Genomic DNA, 20,397 nt, shown 5'->3' on the forward strand with positions numbered 1-20,397 from the left:
AATTAAGAAAAACATTTATTTTAATACATTTAAGATCATTTAAGATCATTTCTGTTCATTTAATATACAGCAGAGTGTGAATTACATTTTCTACATGAGGGATTAGGCCTAGTGTAATAAAGATAGATAAATACATTTAGACATTTGCACACAAAGAAAAGATGCATTTCATCACAGGTTATTATTTGGAATTGAGCAAATCGTGATTATGTGTATATGAATATTCTACTTTGAAAAACGTAGCTTACTGCAAATATGATCAATAATAGATGAAATGTTGGCATTTATAATACAGTCATAATAATTTTGCATCCCATATATAATGTAGATATTACAAAATCACAACCAATGGAAGTATTTTTGATCAATTCTCCTATAATTGCTTGTGTAGCTTTCAATCACTCATTCAATTAATCATAAAATGAATTTTAGCAATATATACAGTACAACAAAGTAGTTTCTCTTTCTGCCTCGTTTTGGGCCTTCGTTGTGTATGATTTTATTCAAATGATGTAACAGACACAGCAATGAAAGACGCTGCACAAGTGCACGCAGTTAATGTTAATATTAAAAAATGTTAATGAGGCGAGCCGACTTGGATAATAAACAAACGTGGAGGGCCCCGAAGCAAGTTGCGGTGCACTCCCCCCCCCCCCCCCCCCGAAACTCGGCCGCGGACCAGCATGAAGGTCCGAGATGCGACGCAAATAATGACGCGGGTATGACGGTGCGCGAGCGGCAGGAAGCTTTGGTGGAAGCGCGGTTTAAATATATCTCTTTGCTGGAAGATGGGGGGCGGAGGAGGCGCGCGGGGGGTCGGAGGCTGGAGATGGAGGGAGCGAAGAGGAAGTATGTGACTTTGGGGTGGGTGCAGGGGCTCGGGGATGGGGAGGGTGCCAGCTTGTTTTATTTCCGGTTGACAAGACTTTGCGCTCCCTTTCTCTCTGTCGCTCCCTCTCTCTTTCATACTCGCCTATTCTTTACCCCCCCCCCCCAAACACCCCCCACCCCCCATCATTGCTCTGACTATCTCTTCCACCTCTTTCTCACTTGCTTACTTAAATCACTCACAAATTAGAGAACCTTCTCCAAACAAAACAGGAAAAGATCTTTAGGCATTAAGCCTGTCACTAATGCCATCTTATAACTACATTTTTTTATACACTACTGCAATTTTTCTGGGTATATTTTCATATATGTGACTTTTGCTTTTTATGTTAATATATAGGAGTGAGTAGACCAGTTGTTATTAAACTTTCTCTCCCAAATATGACCTCAAAAATACCACCATTATGACAAACATTAAAATCTAGTAACGTAGTGGTTTTATTTTCATTTCAAATGTGTACATTTATTTGTATATCATTATTCACGGTTTGAACATATACACTGTGCTTAAATATAGGAAAAATATATTTTTAAAAAAGTCGAATACAACCTAAATGTACATTACAAATGCACTGGACATGAACAATAAATAAAAGGTACTATACTGGATTAAAAGAGTTTTAAAAATTCATTATTCATTCAAATGTTGAACTATATTTCATTTTTCAAATGTTGTGTATTTCATTGGTATTAAATTCAGCGACTTGATTTCACCACAAGTGGACACACCCACATCTGCAGATAAGGGTTTTATCTTTTTCATCTTTCATTCTTATTTTCAAGTTGTTTTTACATTTCTCAAGTCTGGGGACTTATTGGACATTTCATACATACACTTACAAAATGAACATCCTGTAAATGTATTATTATACTTTTTTAAGGACTTGAAGGTTCTTTTTTATCATTATTTTGAACCTTTAACACTTCAATTTGACAACTTGGGAATATACCTGTTCAATAACTAGCATAACGGGACCGATTAGTGTACCTCTTTTCTGGTTTTATGATTTTTTTCTTTTTAAAAAAAAGCAGTCTGCCCCTTTTTAAGGTGGCGTCCGTATTAGGTTAGTTTTTCATCTTTTTTTTTATTTAAATGGATTATTGTTAATTTAATAGCACAGTTGCCACATCTTTTATAACTTCATACCCATGTGCTTGCTAAAAAAAATAGTTTTATTTATGTCCATATGTTATAGGGTTCAATATCCTCTCTATTTGTTAAATGTAAATGTTTTTTTTTTTCAATTTGACCAAAAATGCTCTAAAAGGACTTTGACAATGATGCCATTAGACTATTGATATGCAGACCTTATAACCAAATTTTTCAAAAGTGCAGGTCCAGATTATTATTGATTTTTTTTTTACTTTTGTAACTTTATTTCCTTAGTTTCAGTTTGATCTAACATCTACACTCGGTTTCCAGCAAGGTGTTGCGCGTGTGGAGATAAAACTGATAAAACAATGAGTATACTTTGCTTTTGAAACTATATTTAGAAAAATGTTGAGTAGCTCTCTTGCGCTTCGTTTATTGCAAAATAATGATTGCTGCATCCCATTGTGTTGCAGTTGTTGGAATGTGGCCTAACCTATGTGATCCCCCTATGTGCTGAGTGCAATAATGTGTGAGCGTGTGAGTGTGTGTGACGGCGCGTGCTTCGCTGCAAAGATTCATGTAGCTCCGGGACATGCTTTTTTTTTTCCTCTTTTTTTTTTTTAGTGCATCTTGTTAGTTCATTCCTGTCACCTCTCTCTCTCTCTCTCTCTTTCCCTCGCCATCCCTTGCTTTTTCGGCGCTGAAGGGGGATGCGGAAGAGGGAGGGCGGCCACGAGGAGGGGTGCGCGGTGTGTGCGTGCGGAGGCAGTCACCATGGTTACGATGCCACGACAAATATTCATCACGACGCTAAAATAAAAAAAAAAGGCAAAAAAAAAAAAAAAAACAAACGGCGGTGCATTCTAATTGCTCTTCCCCCTTGTAACGCGTTCATGTCTGATGAGCGAGAGGGGCAGGTGAGCGTGTTAAAACACTAACCACTATCCTGCGGGCATCCGTCGTGGTAATTCCAACTTGTTGTGTTATTTACCTGTTTACGGAATCACCTATGAAGACCTCCGCGACTCGCTCTCCTTTTTGGTACCCCCCGCCCCCCCTCCTGCATCATCCCACCCACCTCCATCTCTTGCTCTTCCGCTACTGTTGTGTAGCCCCGGGCCACAGTGTGATGTGTCCTCCCTCTGTCTCTCCCTCCCCTCTCCCTCTCTCTCTGTCCCTGTCACCTTCAATTGCTCTGTGAAACTAGACACGCTGCCTGGGGGCACGAGAGAGAGCCGGCCAGCAAGTGAGGGAGCAAAAGGGAGGGAGAGCAAAAAGAGAGCCAGAAAGAGAGCGACAGACAGCTTTGAAGACAGACAGAAGAAACAAGCGTTCTGTGTCATGTGAAAAAAAATAAAATAAAAACAAAGGAAGTGACCCATAAACCAATTGTGGAGCAAAATTGTCAATATGCTGTGTGCTTTGCAAAAGCCCACCTACATAGATTTAGGATGCGACAGTGATATAACAAAGTCAATAAGTAGTTAGCCTGTAATAACATAATTGTGAATTATTCTTGCTGGTACTGTGGCAATAAGATAAAAATGACAGGCAATGATGATATTATACAATGACGGAATAAAAAAGATTACACAGTGAAATAAGTTGAAAGGGAAAAAAAGGAAAAAATAGGAAAAAAAGCAATGTGTTCGATTAAAAATTAAAAAAGAGAAAGTTGTGAAAGGCGGCTCGGTGGAAAAGCTGGTTGGCCTCACGGTTCAGAGAACCCGGGTTCGAACCCGGACTCGCCTGTGTGGAGTTTGCATGTTCTCCCCGTGCCTGCGTGGGTTTTATCTGGGCACTCCGGTTTCCTCCCACATCCCAAAAACATGCAACATTCATTGGACGCTCTAAATTGCCCCTAGGTGTGATCGTAAGTCCGGCTGTTTATCTCAATGTGCCCTGCGATTGGCTGGCAACCAGTTAAGGGTGTACCCTGCCTCTTGCCCGTTGACAGCTGAGATAGGCTCCAGCACTCCCCGCGACCCTCGTGAGGATAAGCGGCAAGAAAATAGATGGATGTGTGGATGGAAAGTTTAGAAATAAACCTGTCGCAGAGAAAAGATGGAAAGGGCACAATGCATATGTGGGAGGTCAATCTTTAAAGAGAGTCATGTGACCAACATAGCGGCTGTTTTGTTTATCCATCCATTCATTTTCTTTTGCCGCTTATCCTCACGAGGGTCGTGGGGAGTGTTGGAGCCTATCACATCTGTCAACAGGCAGGAGGCGGGGTACACCCTGAACTGCTTGCCATGAGCCAACCGCAGGGCACATCCAGACAAATAACCACACTTACAATCACACCTTGGGGCAATTTAGAGTGTCCAATGAATGTTGCATGTTTTTGGGATGTGGGAGAAAACCGGAGTGCCCGGAGAAAGACCACGCAGGCACGGGGAGAACATGCAAACTCCACACAAGCGGGGCCGGGATTGAACTGGGACCTTAGAAGAACTGTGAGGCCAACGCTTTACCAGCTGAGCCCATCGTGCTGCCCTGTTTTGTTTATCTATTTTGAATTATTATAGTGAATAGATGCACAAAACTATTTTGATGAAAACAAAAGTTTTTGAGATAAGGAAGCATGAACAAACAGAAGCATGAACTGTAAGGCCCAAACATTTATCAATCAATCCACAGTCAATCTCATTACAAATCCATCAATTTTCCAACACACGATTAATAATTACTAATAATTGCTTTAGTTAGTAGTAATTAATTAAGTTAATTGTCAGAATTGGGAGGTAGATGTACAGTATTGACCGCTATTTTGCTGTTCTGACTTCCAAGAAAATCCTACTTATCCTATATAAAAATAAAGACAAACTAATATATTTTTTTTAATTGTCAAATGAGATTTTATATTGGCAAATTAAAATGGCCAAACAGGAAAAAGAAAATGTAAAATAGATTGTACAAGCATTGTTTGAGTAGCTACGTTTTTAATAATGCAATTAATCTGTAAATACCTACATACCATACAAAAAAAAAAAAAGAAAATGCAAGTTTAATCAATGAAAACTTTTCAGCAGAAAAATTATCAACCATGAGCAAAACCGACATTTTGAAAGTGGTGGGCATGATTTGTGTTGCCAGGCACACATTTGACTTAAAAAAAAAAACGACATATGGGCCAGGTCATTCATAGATGATGAATTAACTACAAGCAGACAATGTACTGCACATGCAAATAACCAAATATGGGAGCTTGTTGACAATGGCTGACATTTTTGGCTAATGTTAGCATTTATTGTGCACACGGTGAAACTTCACTTGCTCGCAGTATCCGGTTCGAAAGCGGACTGAGTACTGTTGGAACAAATACGATGTACATTTGAAAGTTTATTTTCAAATATATATCCTGTGATATTTCACTATAAGAGTGAGCATGTCAATCTCGGCAACATCCAGCTGCTATGCATACATGAAATGATGCATATTAGTGTGTGTGTTTTTTGCAACCCAGCCACCATAGTTTATCTCTCATCCAAGAAAGAAAATAGTGGACGTTAATGTCGCCATAACCGACGATTGTGCAGGTTTTTGGAGGCACAAAATGATCTCTCCGACTAAATGGCTCCACTTGGTGCTGATAAGCACTGTAATTGCTTTATAGAGCCATCGACCCAAATACTTTACCGTAATTTCTCTCATTCGGGGGGGGGGGGGGGGGAGGGACTTGATTCGCCATTCCTCGAATTCCATTGGCTAAACTGGACCCAGATGACGCATTTTGATTGGTCCGGCGCTCTAACAGGTGGCTCGATGATTGAGAGCCAGCGTTTACCTCGGAATGTGACCGAAACCGCTTCGCTCTGGACCCGTTATTCGAGCTCACTGCGTAGAGTACGAGACAACGCGAGCGAATCCAGGATCTGCCGTTGGGCAACTTTTCTTTTTCACCCCTTCAAAACAACACAACGGAGCAGTCACCTGGCGGGAACGTCGTCGTACACGAACGGCGTTTTTTTTACAGATTTTATCTTAATTTAACGTCGCTGCCGCTTAAATTCTGTTTTGTGTGGGTCGGACCACGATTCGTGAGACAAAACACGGGCGAAAATGTCACTCGGGACCCAATTTGCTGCCACTTTGTTTGTCGTAACAGGTGAGTGCAACACTCTCTATCTTCCCCGCGGTCGCCATGTCTGTTTCTTTGTCCCGCTCCCAATAGCCTGCGCTGTTTAAAAATAATAATAATAATAACATTAAACGGAACATGTTTACAATTGGAATAACACGTAATGTCAGTGGTGAGACGGGTTCAGAAACAGTTCTAAAACGTTTGGGTAGTTATTCATGATGACAATGCGGTAGTGCTAAACGCTACTGGTAGTTATTTAATTTTTATCCGTCTACTCAGGTTTTTATTTTCTAATCCCGTTTCCAATGTAAAAATGTCCTTTTTATTGACGTAGGATTTTTGGCCTCGTACGCCCAAGAGTGCGGGAGACCGACGGTGCTGGAGAACAGGATTGTGGGAGGAATGGACGCCACCGACGGGGCGTGGCCATGGCAGGTGTCTGTTCAGGTGGGTTCCTCCATTACACAACTGAGCTCCTCTTCCTCCTCCTTCTCTCTTATCTACTGTGTTTTAATGGCTGTTGAAGTATCTTGTTTATCAACCTGACCTGAGGAGGGAGAGATCTGCTTGTGATGCTTAGGTGACTAACTCACTGTGTGGTGGGTGTTGGTTGGTGTGCATGTATTTATATATATATATATATTTGTTACAACTTCCTCTTTGGCCAACAGAAAGATGCTGCTCATGTCTGCGGAGGCTCCATTATCACAGAGAACTGGATCCTATCAGCAGCTCACTGTTTCCCCAAGTAAGAAGACTCACTTGAACACTTGCACGCATATTTCAAAGAACGGGGTAAATTTCCAAAGTATGAAAACTAAAAAAAAACAAAAAACATGGGTTTGAGAGATAATTACTGAGGCAAAATCAGTTCTCAAGGCAGTTACAGCGGTTTGAAAATGTTCATGATCTCTGCATGTGAAGTTTGGATGTCCGAATGCAAGGGTTTTATGGCAGTCTGTTAATATATATATTTGAATTGTTAATGAGCAGGATGATAATTTCTATACACAAGACCTGGCTGAAAGTAGACTTTTGGTCAAACCCTACGTGTTACACCAGCACTTAGCCTATCTTTGATGTGGCTGCTAGTGGTTACTTTTAACACTTGTAACATATCATGAAAGTTATTTTTTTTTTTTTAAATGTAAATAGCGTGCCGATTTGATAGAAAATGTCATTGAAAATGGTATTGATTCTTTTATCACAGTAAAAAAAAAAAAAAAACCCAGCTGCTACACTATAGAGCTATCAAAAGAACTGGTGCATACAGTGAAGAAAATAAATATTTGAACACCCTGCTATATTGCAAGTTCTCCCACTTAAAAATCAATGAGGGGTCTGAAATGTCCATCTAGGTGCATGTTCACTAGATAATCGAAAAAGAAAAATCTAGAAGTCATAATGTATGATTTTTTTTTTTTTTTTTTTTGTGTGAAACAGCTGCAAATAAGTAGTTGAACACCTGAGAAAACCAATGTTTTTTTGTACAGTAGCATTTGTTTGGAATTACAGAGGTCAAACGTTTCCTGTAGTTGTTCACCAGGTTTGCACACACTGCAGGAGGGATTTTGGCCCACTCCTCCATACAGATCTTCTCGAGATCAGACAGGTTTCTGGGCTGCCGCTGAGAAACACGGAGTTTCAGGTCCCTCCAAAGATTTTCTACTGGGTTTAGGTCTGGAGACTGACTAGACCATACAAGTGCATGAAATTATGACCAAAAAATTCCATTTTGGTGTCATCTGACCACAAACGTTTTCTCCCATGACTCCTCCGTATCATCCAAATGGTCATTGGCAAACTTAATCATTAAAATACTTTTCTGAGAATGTAAATAAGGAAAGCACAATTTATCAAAGCTTTCTTTTATTGGATAATACTTTTAGAGTTGCACGCTCGAACCATTCGGTGTACATCTCCAATCTCCTTTCAGTCCATCCGACCTGAGTTCGTATACAATCTACGCCGGCTGGTACTACCTGAACAATTTAAACCCGCACCAGTCGATACACCGCGTCAGAAACGTGGTGATCCCGTCCGGATACGTGGCGCCTACCGAGGGTAAGGACGTGGCCCTGGTGCGTCTTTCCACCCCCCTGACCTGGTCGGACTGGATCCGTCCCGTGTGCCTGCCGGCCTCTGGCACCCTTTTTCCGGCCGGCATGCCGTGCTACGTCACAGGCTGGGGGGACATTCGCAATGAAGGTAAGGCTCCCTTGATACATTTATTTTTTTCTGTGCATTAACAACCTTAATTTATTTAACACATAATATTTGCTTAGGAAGTTCTTAGGTGCAAAGGCAAATAAAAGAAATTAAGTTAACCTCCAAATACTTTTGGCATTATAAGATACCGACAACTTCAGCTAAAACGTTAAAATATATTTTCATTACGGTTCAAGGTCATCTAGTTATTTTTTTTTTTGTAGATCATTTTGTCAAAATGCTCTGCAATATTTAGTTGCAACCGGCAGTTTACTTTAGTTTGTCCTATCAGACTGATGTTTTTCCCTCTTGCTGAAAATGTCAGAAACATAGTCGTAATTTAAAAACAAAAAAAAAAAAAGAGCAATTTTAAACATTCCTCAAATGCCTCTTCCACGCTGCCCAGTCCCGTTGCCAGGAGCGGGGCCTCTGCAGGAGGTGCAGGTGCCAATCATCTCGCAGGGTTCCTGTCGTGCGATGTACCAGATGGAGCAGGTGGACATCTTGTATGACATGATCTGCGCCGGCTTCCAGGAGGGCGGCAAGGACTCCTGCCAGGTACTGTTGGATCAGCTTTTTGCTTTGCCGTTTACGCACAAATAGCTGGAAGTGCATTATCAGGGATGAGAATTTTCCCGCGGATTTGCAGAATTCTGAGTTTTTTTTTCAGCTGAAAATGTCATTTTTTTTTGTGAAACGTGTGAATCCGTTGAATTTTTTTTTTTTTTTTTCTTTTCTGGGGGGGTACGGCTTCACGTGGGCCGAGGCTGTGATCAAGACCGGCCGCCAGCGTCTATCTGCAACGCTTGTCGTGAAATTAGTCACAGCTGATCGCAGAAAACGCTGTTTACTGCATTGCTATCTGTTTGCAATAAATTTGGTGTTTATAATAACGACAACATTCTGATTTCTGGCAGTATTTTGGTGGTATTTTGTCTGTGTTTTCACTCTGTTAACATTTCATAGAGAAGCATTCTGTTTACTACGGCAAAGTTATAACCTACAGACATACGTACGCATATGTTATCGAGCGGTCTGCACGTCAGCCAGTGTGGGGAAAGTCTCGGAGTGAAAAGATAGAGATCGTGCCAGGGAAATTGATTAAAAACCAGGGGATAAAAAAAACTGTTTCAGATGCGCACGGCTTGAGAGAAAAAAAAAAAAAAAAAACGTGTAACCGCGCAGATAGGAACGAAAACTGTATCAACACGTCTAACCAAAGTGCTGCGCACTCAGTGTTCCGATACGATCAATTACGGAAGCCGAGGAGCAAAAAATATCTAGGAGTATATCCAAACAAGGAAATGCAAAGGTAAGTCGTACGTTAATTTCTCAAATAATATATAATTGACAACTGTTAATACGATTAGGCCTATCTGTAGCACTGGCCCTGTAGATCATTTTATTGCTCACTTTTATATTTCATGATCTCTCTCTCATATATAAACAAATTACTTGTGTACTTATTTCTGAAGTATAACTTCGAAGTGCAGTAGCCTATTTGATATAAATTTCCTTCAGTCTACATTTTTACGTCTGAAGTTTGGCAAAATTATTTTGGTTGTTTGGACTCGTATTTTAAAGTTTCAAAATGTTATGATTACCCTGTATTTACACTGTTAGAAGTTACCAGAGGTCCCCATTTAACAGTGTTTTCTAAAAAAAAAAAAAAAATTGTTTTTCCAAATTGGTCATTCTCATCCTCTGCATTATACAGTAGTACCTTGAGTTTCAAGTTCCATGATGCTGCTTAGTCAGCATTTTCTTTTTATTACCAGTAACGGCACCTTCTCCCAACAGGGCGACTCAGGAGGGCCTCTCGTCTGCCAGATGGTGAACGGCACCTGGGTGCAGGCGGGCGTGGTGAGTTTCGGGCAGGGTTGCGCCGAAGCCAACCAACCAGGTGTGTACGCCAGGCTCACCAGCTATTCCAGTTTCATCAAAGACAACGTGCCAGAGGTGGGACTGTACGGCCGAGCTCATCGGCAACGGCCGCAGGGTGCTGCGGCGGTGCTGCTCGGCTGTCTGTGTCCCGTGCTGGTCCTGCTTTGGCTATAAGCGCTGACAAACCGGCCCAAATGGAAAAAAACTCATTTGTATGACCAGGAAATAATATGCACCAGAAAATGTAATATAATTAACTTGTAGTAGTTGAAATTTTTTTTTATACATTTGTATTTTAAATGGCAAAAGTGAGGTGTCTTGATTTCGTTTTTTTTTTAATAAATGTGATTCAATATTGTAAGCCCTACATCATCATCTTCTTTTGGACTATTTAAAAAAAAAAAATAATTCTCAAAGGAACTGTTTTCTAAAGTCGAAGTATTTAACATGCAATTTTTTTTTTCCTTTTCAAAGATTGTTTGGTCCTTGGTGGACATGATTCTTTATATGGGAGGGAAATCTGGTTTTAAAAAAAAAACTCGACTTCGAAGACGTAAAAAACTTGAAATTTTAATCATTTAATGACATTCACAGGCTGACACGGTGATTTGTGTTTGATTTTAGGTCTAGCAGACAAGTGTTTAAAAAAAACTTTAATGCAGTTCACAAAACTAAAACTACTTTTAAATTAATTCATTCAACCACGGGCACTCAGTCAGGCGTCAGGTGGGATGGTATCAGAGAGGATCATGGGAGAGCCGAGCTGGAGCTCCTGCTGGAGTGATTCCAGGTCAGCCGGCGTCATCCGGTGAACCTCGCTCCAATCGGATAAGAGCGAGGCCGAAAGGGGGGCCGAGTCGTAACTGTTGGAGGCAAACGATAGGACAGTCATATTTAGCAAACAGCGGTATGGGCCTTTTGGGGGGAAATTTCAGGAATATCCCAACATGGACTATTAAAACCTCTACAGATAAAACGTGGAGTTCACCATGGTGATCTCAAAGGGAAGTGGCATCTTGAAATGTCACTAAAAGTCCCATTATCTACGTATAACAGAAAATAATGAATCGCAAGTTCACCTGTCTCGGTCACAGTGTTGCAGCTCCGTGAGCGACTGGGTGAGGAGATCGTCCAGGTCGAAGCCCACGCCGTAGCCTGCCCCGCTGCCTTTAGGGGTGACCGAAAACACCGGGGGCAACACGTCCTCGACCTGAGACGGGAGAGCACAAACAATCAATCTTTGACTTTGATTTCAAGATGCTTTTTTTATTTTTTTAACCTCCACATGAGATTATTTTACAGTCCATACTGTGATTAGAGTCAAGCTGACGTACCGTAATTTCCGGCCTCCAAGCCGCGGCTTTTTTTTTTTTTCTCCACACGCTTTCAACCTTGCGGTTTATGCGGTGATGCGGCTAATTTGTGCATTTTTTTTCTAATGGCCGAACGGAAAAGGTAAGAATGAGACCGGTGGAATATGTGTGCCGAAATATATGTGTGTGTATATATTTACCGGTAAGTTTTATTTTAACTGGCGCTAGCGTTAGCACTACCGTTAGTACAGCGCTAGCGCCCCGCTAGCATTGAACTCTTTCTGTGTACTGTCTTTGTTTGTAACTATCTTGTATTTCAATATGGGTTTCAATGTTTTTTTGTTTTTGTTTTTTTTCTACACAGCTGCGGCGTATGCATGTACCAAATGCTATTTCCTTTATAAATGTACTCGGTGAGGCTTGTAACCAGGCGCGCTCTTTAGGCCGGGAATTACGGTAAATGATCTCGTTTTATTAAATTTTTATAAACTCTTGGCGCTTTCTCCACCAAACCAGCTTTTATTCTCTCTTCACGCCTGAGTCGTTCATCCGATCGCATTCAGATACCTCACAAGTGTGAGTGGCCTCACAAACTGAACTTAAAACTCTTAACGCTAATTCGCATAACAACGACAGGTTTGCTACTTACAACAGTATAAAATACCTGTGACTTGGAGAGCTGCAGTGTTACTGTGTGGATGTCGGGGGCGATAGAGGGGCCTTGCTGTCCAGTATCTGTGAAGCCCAAATTGTGATGAGCATGCGAGGGGACCCCTAAGACCCCGCACAGGGGGTTTACGGACTGTGGCGGTGATTTTTCCTCGACGGAGGAACACAGCTTGTCCACAGGCCTGGCGTTAGCGGTCGAAGGCGTGAGGTGGTGGTTGAGGTGATTGTTGGCGCCGATATCCCCGTTGGCGTCGCTGGTGCTTAATGTGGTCGGGCCTTTGGTCAAAAAAGCCTCCAATGGAAGCAGCTGCGTCTGAGAGGTGACCAAGGCTTGAGTTTGCGCTGTGAGAAAGTTCTGCTGTGGCGGTGTCCTGTGCGATTTTGCGTGTTGTGACGGCCCGCTCTCTAATTGCTGTCCGCTCCAATTACCGAAGCAGTCGATGGGGCTCGGGCCGCCGCTCTCGTCGTGAGGTTTGAGCGTGTTGTTCTTAACAAAGCCACCAGAGACTGCCATCAGGTCCACGGAGCTGCTTACAGCAAGGACAACATCTGCTTGTTTCTTCTGGCTCATTGCAAAGAGTAATTGCTGGTTTTTGCCGGGGGGCTGCGGAAAACCAGACTGACTGGCTCGGACTTGAGAGATTAGCTGCTCGTGAGACGGAAACTTTGTCGCTTCCTTTTCGGGTTTGTTGTTAGGTGGTCCTTCAGCGTTGTCCCCCAAAACAACATTCACATTATTCTTTCCTCCTTCGCTCTGATGCGCGTGAGATTTGTCATTGCGGCTGTCCATCATCTTGGTCCAGCGCTGCAAGAGGCTCTTGTCGTTGTCACTCAGGAGGACCCCGCCCAGCGAGTCCCCGCGCCTCCCCTCTCGTCGCTCCTTCTCCTTCAGTTTCTTCTCGCGCTCCCTGGCCCGTTCCTGCCTCTTCCTCCGCTTCTCCTCGCGCTCTCGCTGGCGCTCCTGCGCTGTGACAGGCCGGCGCGACTCAGGATTGGAAAGAGACGACGACGTTCCTCCTCCTGCGCTGGACGCCTCTGCGCCCATTGCAGGAACACCTCCATCTGCAATGGAAATGAATACCAAAATGAAATGCAAACGCTTTCAAAGAGAGAATTAAAAAAAAAAAAAACATACCACCCCTGGCTTTATTTCGGAATAAAGCTGCTTTCAGAGCTGCTTTGGTGTCTTCTGATATGGTCCCTTCTTTCCTGGGCCCTTCTGATGTAGCTTGGGTGGGCCTTTGGTTTGTGGCCAGCGACTGTGAGAGGCTGTGAGATAGCGACTGAGCTTGGGCAGCTGAGAGCGAAAGCGAAGGCACGTTTCGGGCTAAAGGTGTCACGGAGGAAGGAAGCTGATTCTGGTCTTGGCAGGGCCCAGGCCTTGTTTCCCGCCCCTCGCTGCCTCGCATGGGTTCCGCGACGTGACCGGTCTCGGGCGTCGTCAAATCGATGGTCTCCGGCTGGCCGCCGTCCGAGCTGGCGCTGGGCATGTCCACGTCGACCGGACCGCTTTCGCTTTTCGCGAGGCACGGTAAACTAAGGGCATCTTTACCGCACGCGTTCATTTGATTTGCGAACGCCCGGTTCACCTCGGCTGGTCTTTGTTGCTCCGCGGACTCTGCCTCGCTCGTTTGTGAGGCTTGCTGGTTCTGTTTGCTGTTGATGAGCGTGGACTCACTCAGGCTCGTCAAGGAAACGTGACTGCTTTGTGTTGCGGCTGCGGCGCCGTTTGTCCTCACCAGTGGCCTGAACTGGAGCCTCTGACGCAAACCCCGCTTGTTTCTGTGAAAGTCCTGGATCTCCATGAGGATTTCCTCTTTGATTTGCTCCCTGCTTATGGGAAGCTTGTCAAACTCAAAGTCGAAGGCCGGCACGCAGATTGGCTCGTCGTCTGGATCGTGGTACTTGGCCAGGTACGGGTGTTCCAGTGCTTGAGTCACGCCGATTCGCTCGCGTGGGTCAAAGCGGAGCATGGACGCGAGCAGGTCCAGGGCGCGCGGCTCCGCTTGGGGGTACAGTTTGGCTAAGGGCACGGCAGTTTGGGACGGAAGAGATTCGACGTACGAGCGCACCCTGTCGGCTCGAATAGCACCGATGAGCTCCTTGGGAGGGGTTCCCAGCACGGACAAAATGAGCTGGAGCTGGTGGACGTAATGCTTGCCGGGGAAAAGCTGCTTTCGACCCAACATTTCGGCAAAGATGCAGCCCACGGACCACATGTCAATGGCCAAAGTGTAGTGATTCAAGGACAGGAGCAGCTCCGGAGCGCGATACCATCGCGTCGCCACGTACTCGGTCATGAAGGAATGCGATTCCTCGGCCTGAGAGCTCAGACCCCTGGCCATGCCGAAGTCTCCGATTTTCAGCTCGCAGTTCTCGTTCACCAGCAGGTTGGAGGGCTTGAGGTCCCGGTGGATGACGTTGGCGGAGTGCACGTACTTAAGGCCGCGGAGGAGCTGGTACAGGAAGTAGCGAGTGTGCTCAGGGGTGAGCGCTTGTGCCGAGTGGATGATCTGGTGCAGGTCGCTCTCCATGAGGTCGAGCACCACATACCTGCGCAGAAAATGAACTAGATCCATTCCACCAAATACCAGAAAGTATGTAGCGCCTCGCGAGGTAACTACGAACGTACTGTGTGAAGCAATGCAGTACAAACACTTTGTTACTGTATTTATGTTGATTATTTGTATAATAGAGCACCGCAGTTCTTCGAGGAGTACCAGCAACAGTACATACACAGACTTGAAGGCAGAGTGAGGAAGGTTGGGCTGCAGAATGTCTTTGATGGCGATGATGTTGTCGTGTTTGAAGTGCTTGAGAATTTTCAGCTCCCGCAAAGTGCGCTTGGCGTTCGTCACCACTTCGAAGGCATTGGAGATCTTCTTTATCGCCACCTGCTGGCCTGAGGTACATCAAGCATGCGGAAGTGTGAGTACAGTAGATTACCGCAGATTGTCTGACAGCACAAATAACCAGATGGTAGTTTCTCTGATTGATTTTTATAACGTACAGGCAGGAGCAAATTTAGAATTATGTTGTTTTTATTCAGTTTAAATCTGTTTGTGGGAGGGGTAAAGCCTGGGATAAACAGGTTCACTGTAAACGTTAAAATGTGTTGATTTATTATCAAATAAGTCGTACCATTATCCCGTCTCCTGGCAGACGACACGACGCCGTAGGCACCGGTGCCGATGGTTTCAATGATGTCATACTCCTCGCCCACATCAAACTTCACATCCAGCGAGTGCTTTTTCAGCAAAGCCAAGTTTTGCGCAGTCGTGCTGGCCTCAGCGCTGCCGCTTATCGTCTTGACGGCATGCTGATTGTCATCTTTTGCGGCTGGTTTTCCTTCAGCCGCCACGGCCACAGGTTGACAGTTTTGACCATCTCCGTGCCCTTCAGATGACATATCTGGGTGGAAATGAGAGGAACGAATTGGGATTAAACATTTCAGGCGTAAAAATGGGTTATGAGATTCTGGGTTGGAATCTAAACCACAACCTTTTTGTGTGGGATTATACCGTGTTCTGCATGGGCTTGCGTGGGTTTTGTTCCTCTCAGGTTCTAATTACATGTTATCTTAAATGAAATGAAAAGTCTAAATTGTCCATAAATGTGTGAATGCTTATTTGTCTGCATGTCCCCCACTTGTCAACCTGTACTGGTTGTTGACTGCCTTTTTCCCATAGACAACACGGATAGGACCCAGATCTCTGCGCACCTGAAGAGCAAAAGCGGTACAAAAATGGATGGCTGGAAATATATTATTGACTGCAAATAATGTATCTACGTTCATCTATTTATCTTCTTCTTTCCCTTTCGGCTTGTCCCGTTAGCTACCCTCATACATGTCCTGTACTATTCTAACATATTTCTCCGCCACACCAGACGTGCGCATGCAGTAGTCTGTCATAGGCTTTCTCTAGTTCTACAAAGACACAATGTCGCTCCTTCTGACCTTCTCGGCAAATAATGGTCTGTGGTACTCTTTCTAGGCATGAAACCATACTGTTGCTCGCAGATACGTACTTCTGTCCTGAGTCTAGCCTCCACTACTCTTTCCCATAACTTCATTGTGTGGCTCATCATCTTTATTCCTCTGTAGTTTCCACAGTTCTGAACATCGCCTTTGTTCTTAAAAATGGGGACCACCACACTTTTCCTCCATTCTTCTGGCATCTCTACGTTCATGTATTTATCTCAGGACTTATAGTGACGGGAAAAATTCTTTCACTGGCTGACTGAAGGTGCAGTCTACGGGTTTCCACTTCATACAACAGAATGGCTTTGTGTTTTGACTACAAACAGCCAGATTTCATAAAGCATGAGTAAATTTGTGTTAACATGAGATAATCACTGTTTTGGTGGTTTGGCATGAGACGTTTCTAAATGTCAAACATGCGCTCTTTGTTGAACACTGCCTTCAAAATTGTGCAACTCCCCACAGTTAAATGATCGACGGTTCCAAACCAAAGGGGGAATGGAGATAATGCAGGTACTCGATGACAGCAGCGAGGGACGCACTTTCTCATACAACGGGGTTTCTAGACTGAAATTCCCCAAATAGGTAAAACTACACATTGTTCTTCTCTTCTAATGCCTAGCAACAAGCACAGGAATGCCTCGTCCCATAGTACACTATCTCCCATCTCTCATGGCAGGGGCGTAGCCTAGTCAACATGAAATAATGTAAGACTGTGATATTGTAAAGTAAATATAACCAACCATGGAGGTGTGTTTAAGCGTCGCGGGACGGTCGTTCACCTTGCGAGCTCACCTACACCCGTGTTAATTGAGCCTTTTTTCTTTTTTAATCCCTCGGTGGCATTTCTGTGTCTTGTTTATTAGTCTGCCGTTTTCTTGTCTTTGTTTTCTTCTTCGGAGTCGCTTCACGGCGATCGCCGGCCATTAAGCAGCACGAGCGCCATCTATCGGACCACATTGTACACTCGCGGGGCTCAAAAGCGGTTGCCTTCACCCTTGTTTAGCAATGCGAGCAATTCTGTCACATAAACCTCGACAGTCCAGCCTGGTTTATCGTTGAATCGATGTTACTGTAATAAATACCCCGTAGTAGGGGGTGTTATTCGAAGAAGAAGACGTTTTGCGTGCACCGGAGGTCTCATGCTGGAGGGGGAAGAAGAAAAAAAAAACATACACCGCGTGGCATTATGATTGGCCCGTGAGGAGCCAATCAACGTGATGTGGCGTCCTAATAAACTAGCCAATAAGAACAGGGGAGGATGGATCCACTAGTTTTTTTTTTTTTTAAATTTATCTGAAATGTAATAATGAAGTCTAATTACAGAAAAAAATATATGTATTTCCAAATTTGTGCAGGGGTAGGTTTAGTACGGCCGTTCCGCCAGTTAGCACCCTGGGCTTTTCTCGTCTTCCGGTGAGCCAATGAAAATGCAGGGCTTGAACGATCAGAGCCAATCAAAAAGCAAAAAAGGCGCGGCTATAACTTCCAGGGTCCATTCAACAAGCGAGCTGCGTGAAGGGACAGGACACGTCCCAGCCTACATTTGGCCATCATCATTTTTCATAACGACGAGAAGAGTGCAAGTTTTTTTTATTTTGGCGTGGATTTAAACATGGCAAAAGGAGCAGCAGGCTTACCCAAGTGGGAGAGGACCGCGCGCGTCTTTTTGTGCGTTTTCGGGTTGATTTTGTCCGTGTACGCGCTTCACGTCGAACTGTCCCGGGAGCACGACCCCGACTACAGAGCGATGTGCGACCTGGCGGAGTCTGTCAGCTGCTCCAAAGTGTTCACATCCAGGTGTGCTTTGGTCCCTTCTATTGCACTTTATTACAAGAATGCGGCCGCGGGCCGCCATGATGTTGGTCGGGAAGGGGGGGGGGGGGTTAGGTCAACTTTCTCCTGTTTACGGACCCCCCCACCGCCCCTTCAGTGCCACGTTTTACAACCCCCACCCCAGTTGAAGGACTTATAACCTAATTACAAATCATGCGTGTTGGTTATACCGTGCACCGCCCCCCAACCCTCAAACAAACGTTTTTTTTTTTTTTTTTTTTTTTTTAAGTACAGATGAACTTTGACCCCAAATTGTGAAATGGACACCCCTTGGAGCTAAAAACTGAAATATTTGACTACTGTATACTATTTTTTTGTGTGTGTCTTAGCTGTAGAGCAGAATTTATGACTGTATTTTAAGCGTATATGAAGGATTTGTCCGTTTCGGCGCCATCTCGCACTATCTCGTACGAGCAACCACCGCGCCCGAGGAAAATCAGCCTATTGGAAACGGAAGGCATCATATTACGAGGTGTCAATCAGCGGCGTCATCCTTTTCACAAATCAAATTATGCAGTACTGTAAAGTCGCGATGACTTTCTCCATGTAGTTATTGCTTTCGCTGTGTCGCTATCATTTGAGCTATTTACCTAGCTGGCTGTATAACTTTTGCTATTGAGCTACGTTATCCCTTTCTCTAGTTAGCTTTACCTAGCTATCTCTTTCTATTTATACGCATACAATATTTATTTGTGTTCTGTATTCTTATTTTTTATTTTTTTTTTACAGGTGGGGACGTGGTTTTGGATTGGTCCAGTTCTTCGTTGCCCAAGATAGCCCGTTGAACCAGCCCAACAGTGTCCTTGGAATCGTATTTTACACTCTCCAGTTCGGCCTGGGTCAGTCTGGCGTCCCCAAATGATAGAGTACAGATTCCGCGTGCTCGTGCGGTTGTGAGCCGCAGCAACAAAAAAGCAGAAACCGGAATGTCGCGGAATTCAGTCTGTGAATTTTTGCATGGAAGTGAATGTCACACTCTAGTCTACAAATGTGTGGGTCTAGTTTTTGTCAAGTGCTTTGGAGTTGTTGATGGGACAAAAATATATCCTATGCGTCTGCATTTTTAAAAAAAAAAAGAAAGAATTTCATGTCGTTTTCCAGACATTTTAGAGGTATTATCCTCGAGAGGTCTCACTTGTGGATTTGCGTCCCAGGTCTTTCCCTGTCCAAAAACGCGGCCCGGTTCTTGGTGGCGGCGTCCTGGGTGTCGATGGCCGGCTCCGTCTACCTGGCCTCCATTCTGGCCTTCGTGCTGGGGGACTTCTGCATGGTCTGCGTGTCGACGTACGTCGTCAACTTCGGTCTGCTCTGCACCAACCTCAAGCGACGGAGCGCCATCGAGGCGATGAAGGAGAAGGCGGGATAATAATTGGTACATTTGACGCCTTCCTCCATCTTGGACCGAAGTAACGTGCGGTAATACTACGTTGTTGACGCCTGCTGAGACTTTTCACCCCCTAAAAAAATGGCCTCCGTCTCACTTTTTCAGTCTGGAGTCAGCTATTTTTTCAAATATATTATTATACAGTGTTGAATAAAAAGTTGACTATTAATATTGTTTTGTGGGACTTGAATAATATACCCAAAACTAATCTTTAAAGAATTAACAAAATTAAAGATTTTTCTTTTTTTTTGCGACCCGTTTTCAATAAGTTGCAAAAAAAACCAAACTCTTTTTTCGTATTTAATTCACATTTTGTAACGCTCTAAAATGCCACAAGAGGGCAGCCTTTATGTCGCCAATTTGTCATTTTCAACTGTGCCGCACATTTTAGCCACCAGAGGACGCCAAATTCACGTGGACTTTAAACCCGTTTACACCGCCAAATTCACCTGAATTTTAAACGCACTTACACCGCTATTAATATTGTTTTGTGGGACTTGAACAATATACTCAGAACTAATCTCTAAAGAATTAACAAAATGAAAGATTTTTTTTTTGCAACCTCTCTTCAATAAGTTGCTTAAAAAAAAAAATCACTTTTCGTATTTAGTTCACATTCTGTAACTCATTAAATCGCCACAAGAGGGCAGTCTTTATGCCGCCAATTTGCCATTTTCAACTGTGCCGCACATTTTAGCCACAAGATGACGCCAAATTCACATGGATTTTAAACCCGTTTACACCGAGGTAGGAAACAAGTGAATCAAAAATGTACAAAATACACCCCCCCCAGATAAAAAATGAAAATTATTCTAAACAGTACATTTGTAATTAAATTGAGATATGAGCTATTTTCAGCATAGATAGTTGTTGACATTTGGTGGCATATGAGGTTTTTCTCGTGTTAAATGCCCCCCTTAGTTGCAGTATCAACACAAAAAAAAAAAGGTTTGTAACTTAATACATAATTAACGCCAACATTGAAATAAATCCTCCACGTCATTGGTCACTTCCTACAAAAGCGAAGGTGAGATCATCTCAAGATAGATCGAA

General features: G+C 43.6%; 3 protein-coding genes across 7 annotated transcripts; 2 read left to right on the top strand and 1 right to left on the bottom strand.

Annotated features, from left to right (window-relative positions):
- The first annotated feature begins 5,727 nt into the window (after positions 1-5,727).
- zgc:92313 (uncharacterized protein LOC436869 homolog) lies at positions 5,728-10,527 on the top strand. Its single transcript, XM_061811161.1, has 6 exons — positions 5,728-6,092; positions 6,403-6,515; positions 6,740-6,816; positions 8,005-8,276; positions 8,683-8,834; positions 10,077-10,527. Exons 1-6 carry the CDS (start codon positions 6,047-6,049, stop codon positions 10,332-10,334), a joined length of 918 nt encoding a protein of 305 aa, XP_061667145.1. The 5' UTR covers positions 5,728-6,046; the 3' UTR covers positions 10,335-10,527.
- Positions 10,528-10,714: 187 nt separating this feature from the next.
- mapk7 (mitogen-activated protein kinase 7) lies at positions 10,715-17,287 on the bottom strand. Of its 5 annotated transcripts, none has more exons than XM_061811135.1 (8): positions 16,907-17,287; positions 15,644-15,863; positions 15,284-15,553; positions 14,879-15,044; positions 13,278-14,695; positions 12,138-13,204; positions 11,240-11,370; positions 10,715-11,023 (listed from the first exon to the last, which is right to left on the bottom strand). In XM_061811135.1, the coding sequence occupies exons 3-8, from the start codon at positions 15,549-15,551 to the stop codon at positions 10,876-10,878; spliced, it is 3,198 nt and encodes a 1,065-aa protein (XP_061667119.1). In that variant the 5' UTR covers positions 15,552-15,553; positions 15,644-15,863; positions 16,907-17,287; the 3' UTR covers positions 10,715-10,875. The 5 variants fall into 5 exon arrangements, with proteins under 5 accessions (XP_061667119.1, XP_061667118.1, XP_061667117.1 ...); XM_061811134.1 differs by having other exon boundaries at positions 16,868-17,287; XM_061811133.1 differs by lacking the exon at positions 15,644-15,863 and having other exon boundaries at positions 16,920-17,287.
- Positions 17,288-17,640: 353 nt separating this feature from the next.
- On the top strand, positions 17,641-19,489 carry vkorc1 (vitamin K epoxide reductase complex, subunit 1). The gene is made up of 3 exons (XM_061811176.1): positions 17,641-17,924; positions 18,690-18,799; positions 19,115-19,489. Exons 1-3 carry the CDS (start codon positions 17,740-17,742, stop codon positions 19,324-19,326), a joined length of 507 nt encoding a protein of 168 aa, XP_061667160.1. The 5' UTR covers positions 17,641-17,739; the 3' UTR covers positions 19,327-19,489.
- Positions 19,490-20,397: the final 908 nt, after the last annotated feature.

The sequence above is a fragment of the Syngnathoides biaculeatus genome, chromosome 22, assembly GCF_019802595.1.
Source record: "Syngnathoides biaculeatus isolate LvHL_M chromosome 22, ASM1980259v1, whole genome shotgun sequence".
Lineage (NCBI taxonomy): Eukaryota > Metazoa > Chordata > Actinopteri > Syngnathiformes > Syngnathidae > Syngnathoides > Syngnathoides biaculeatus.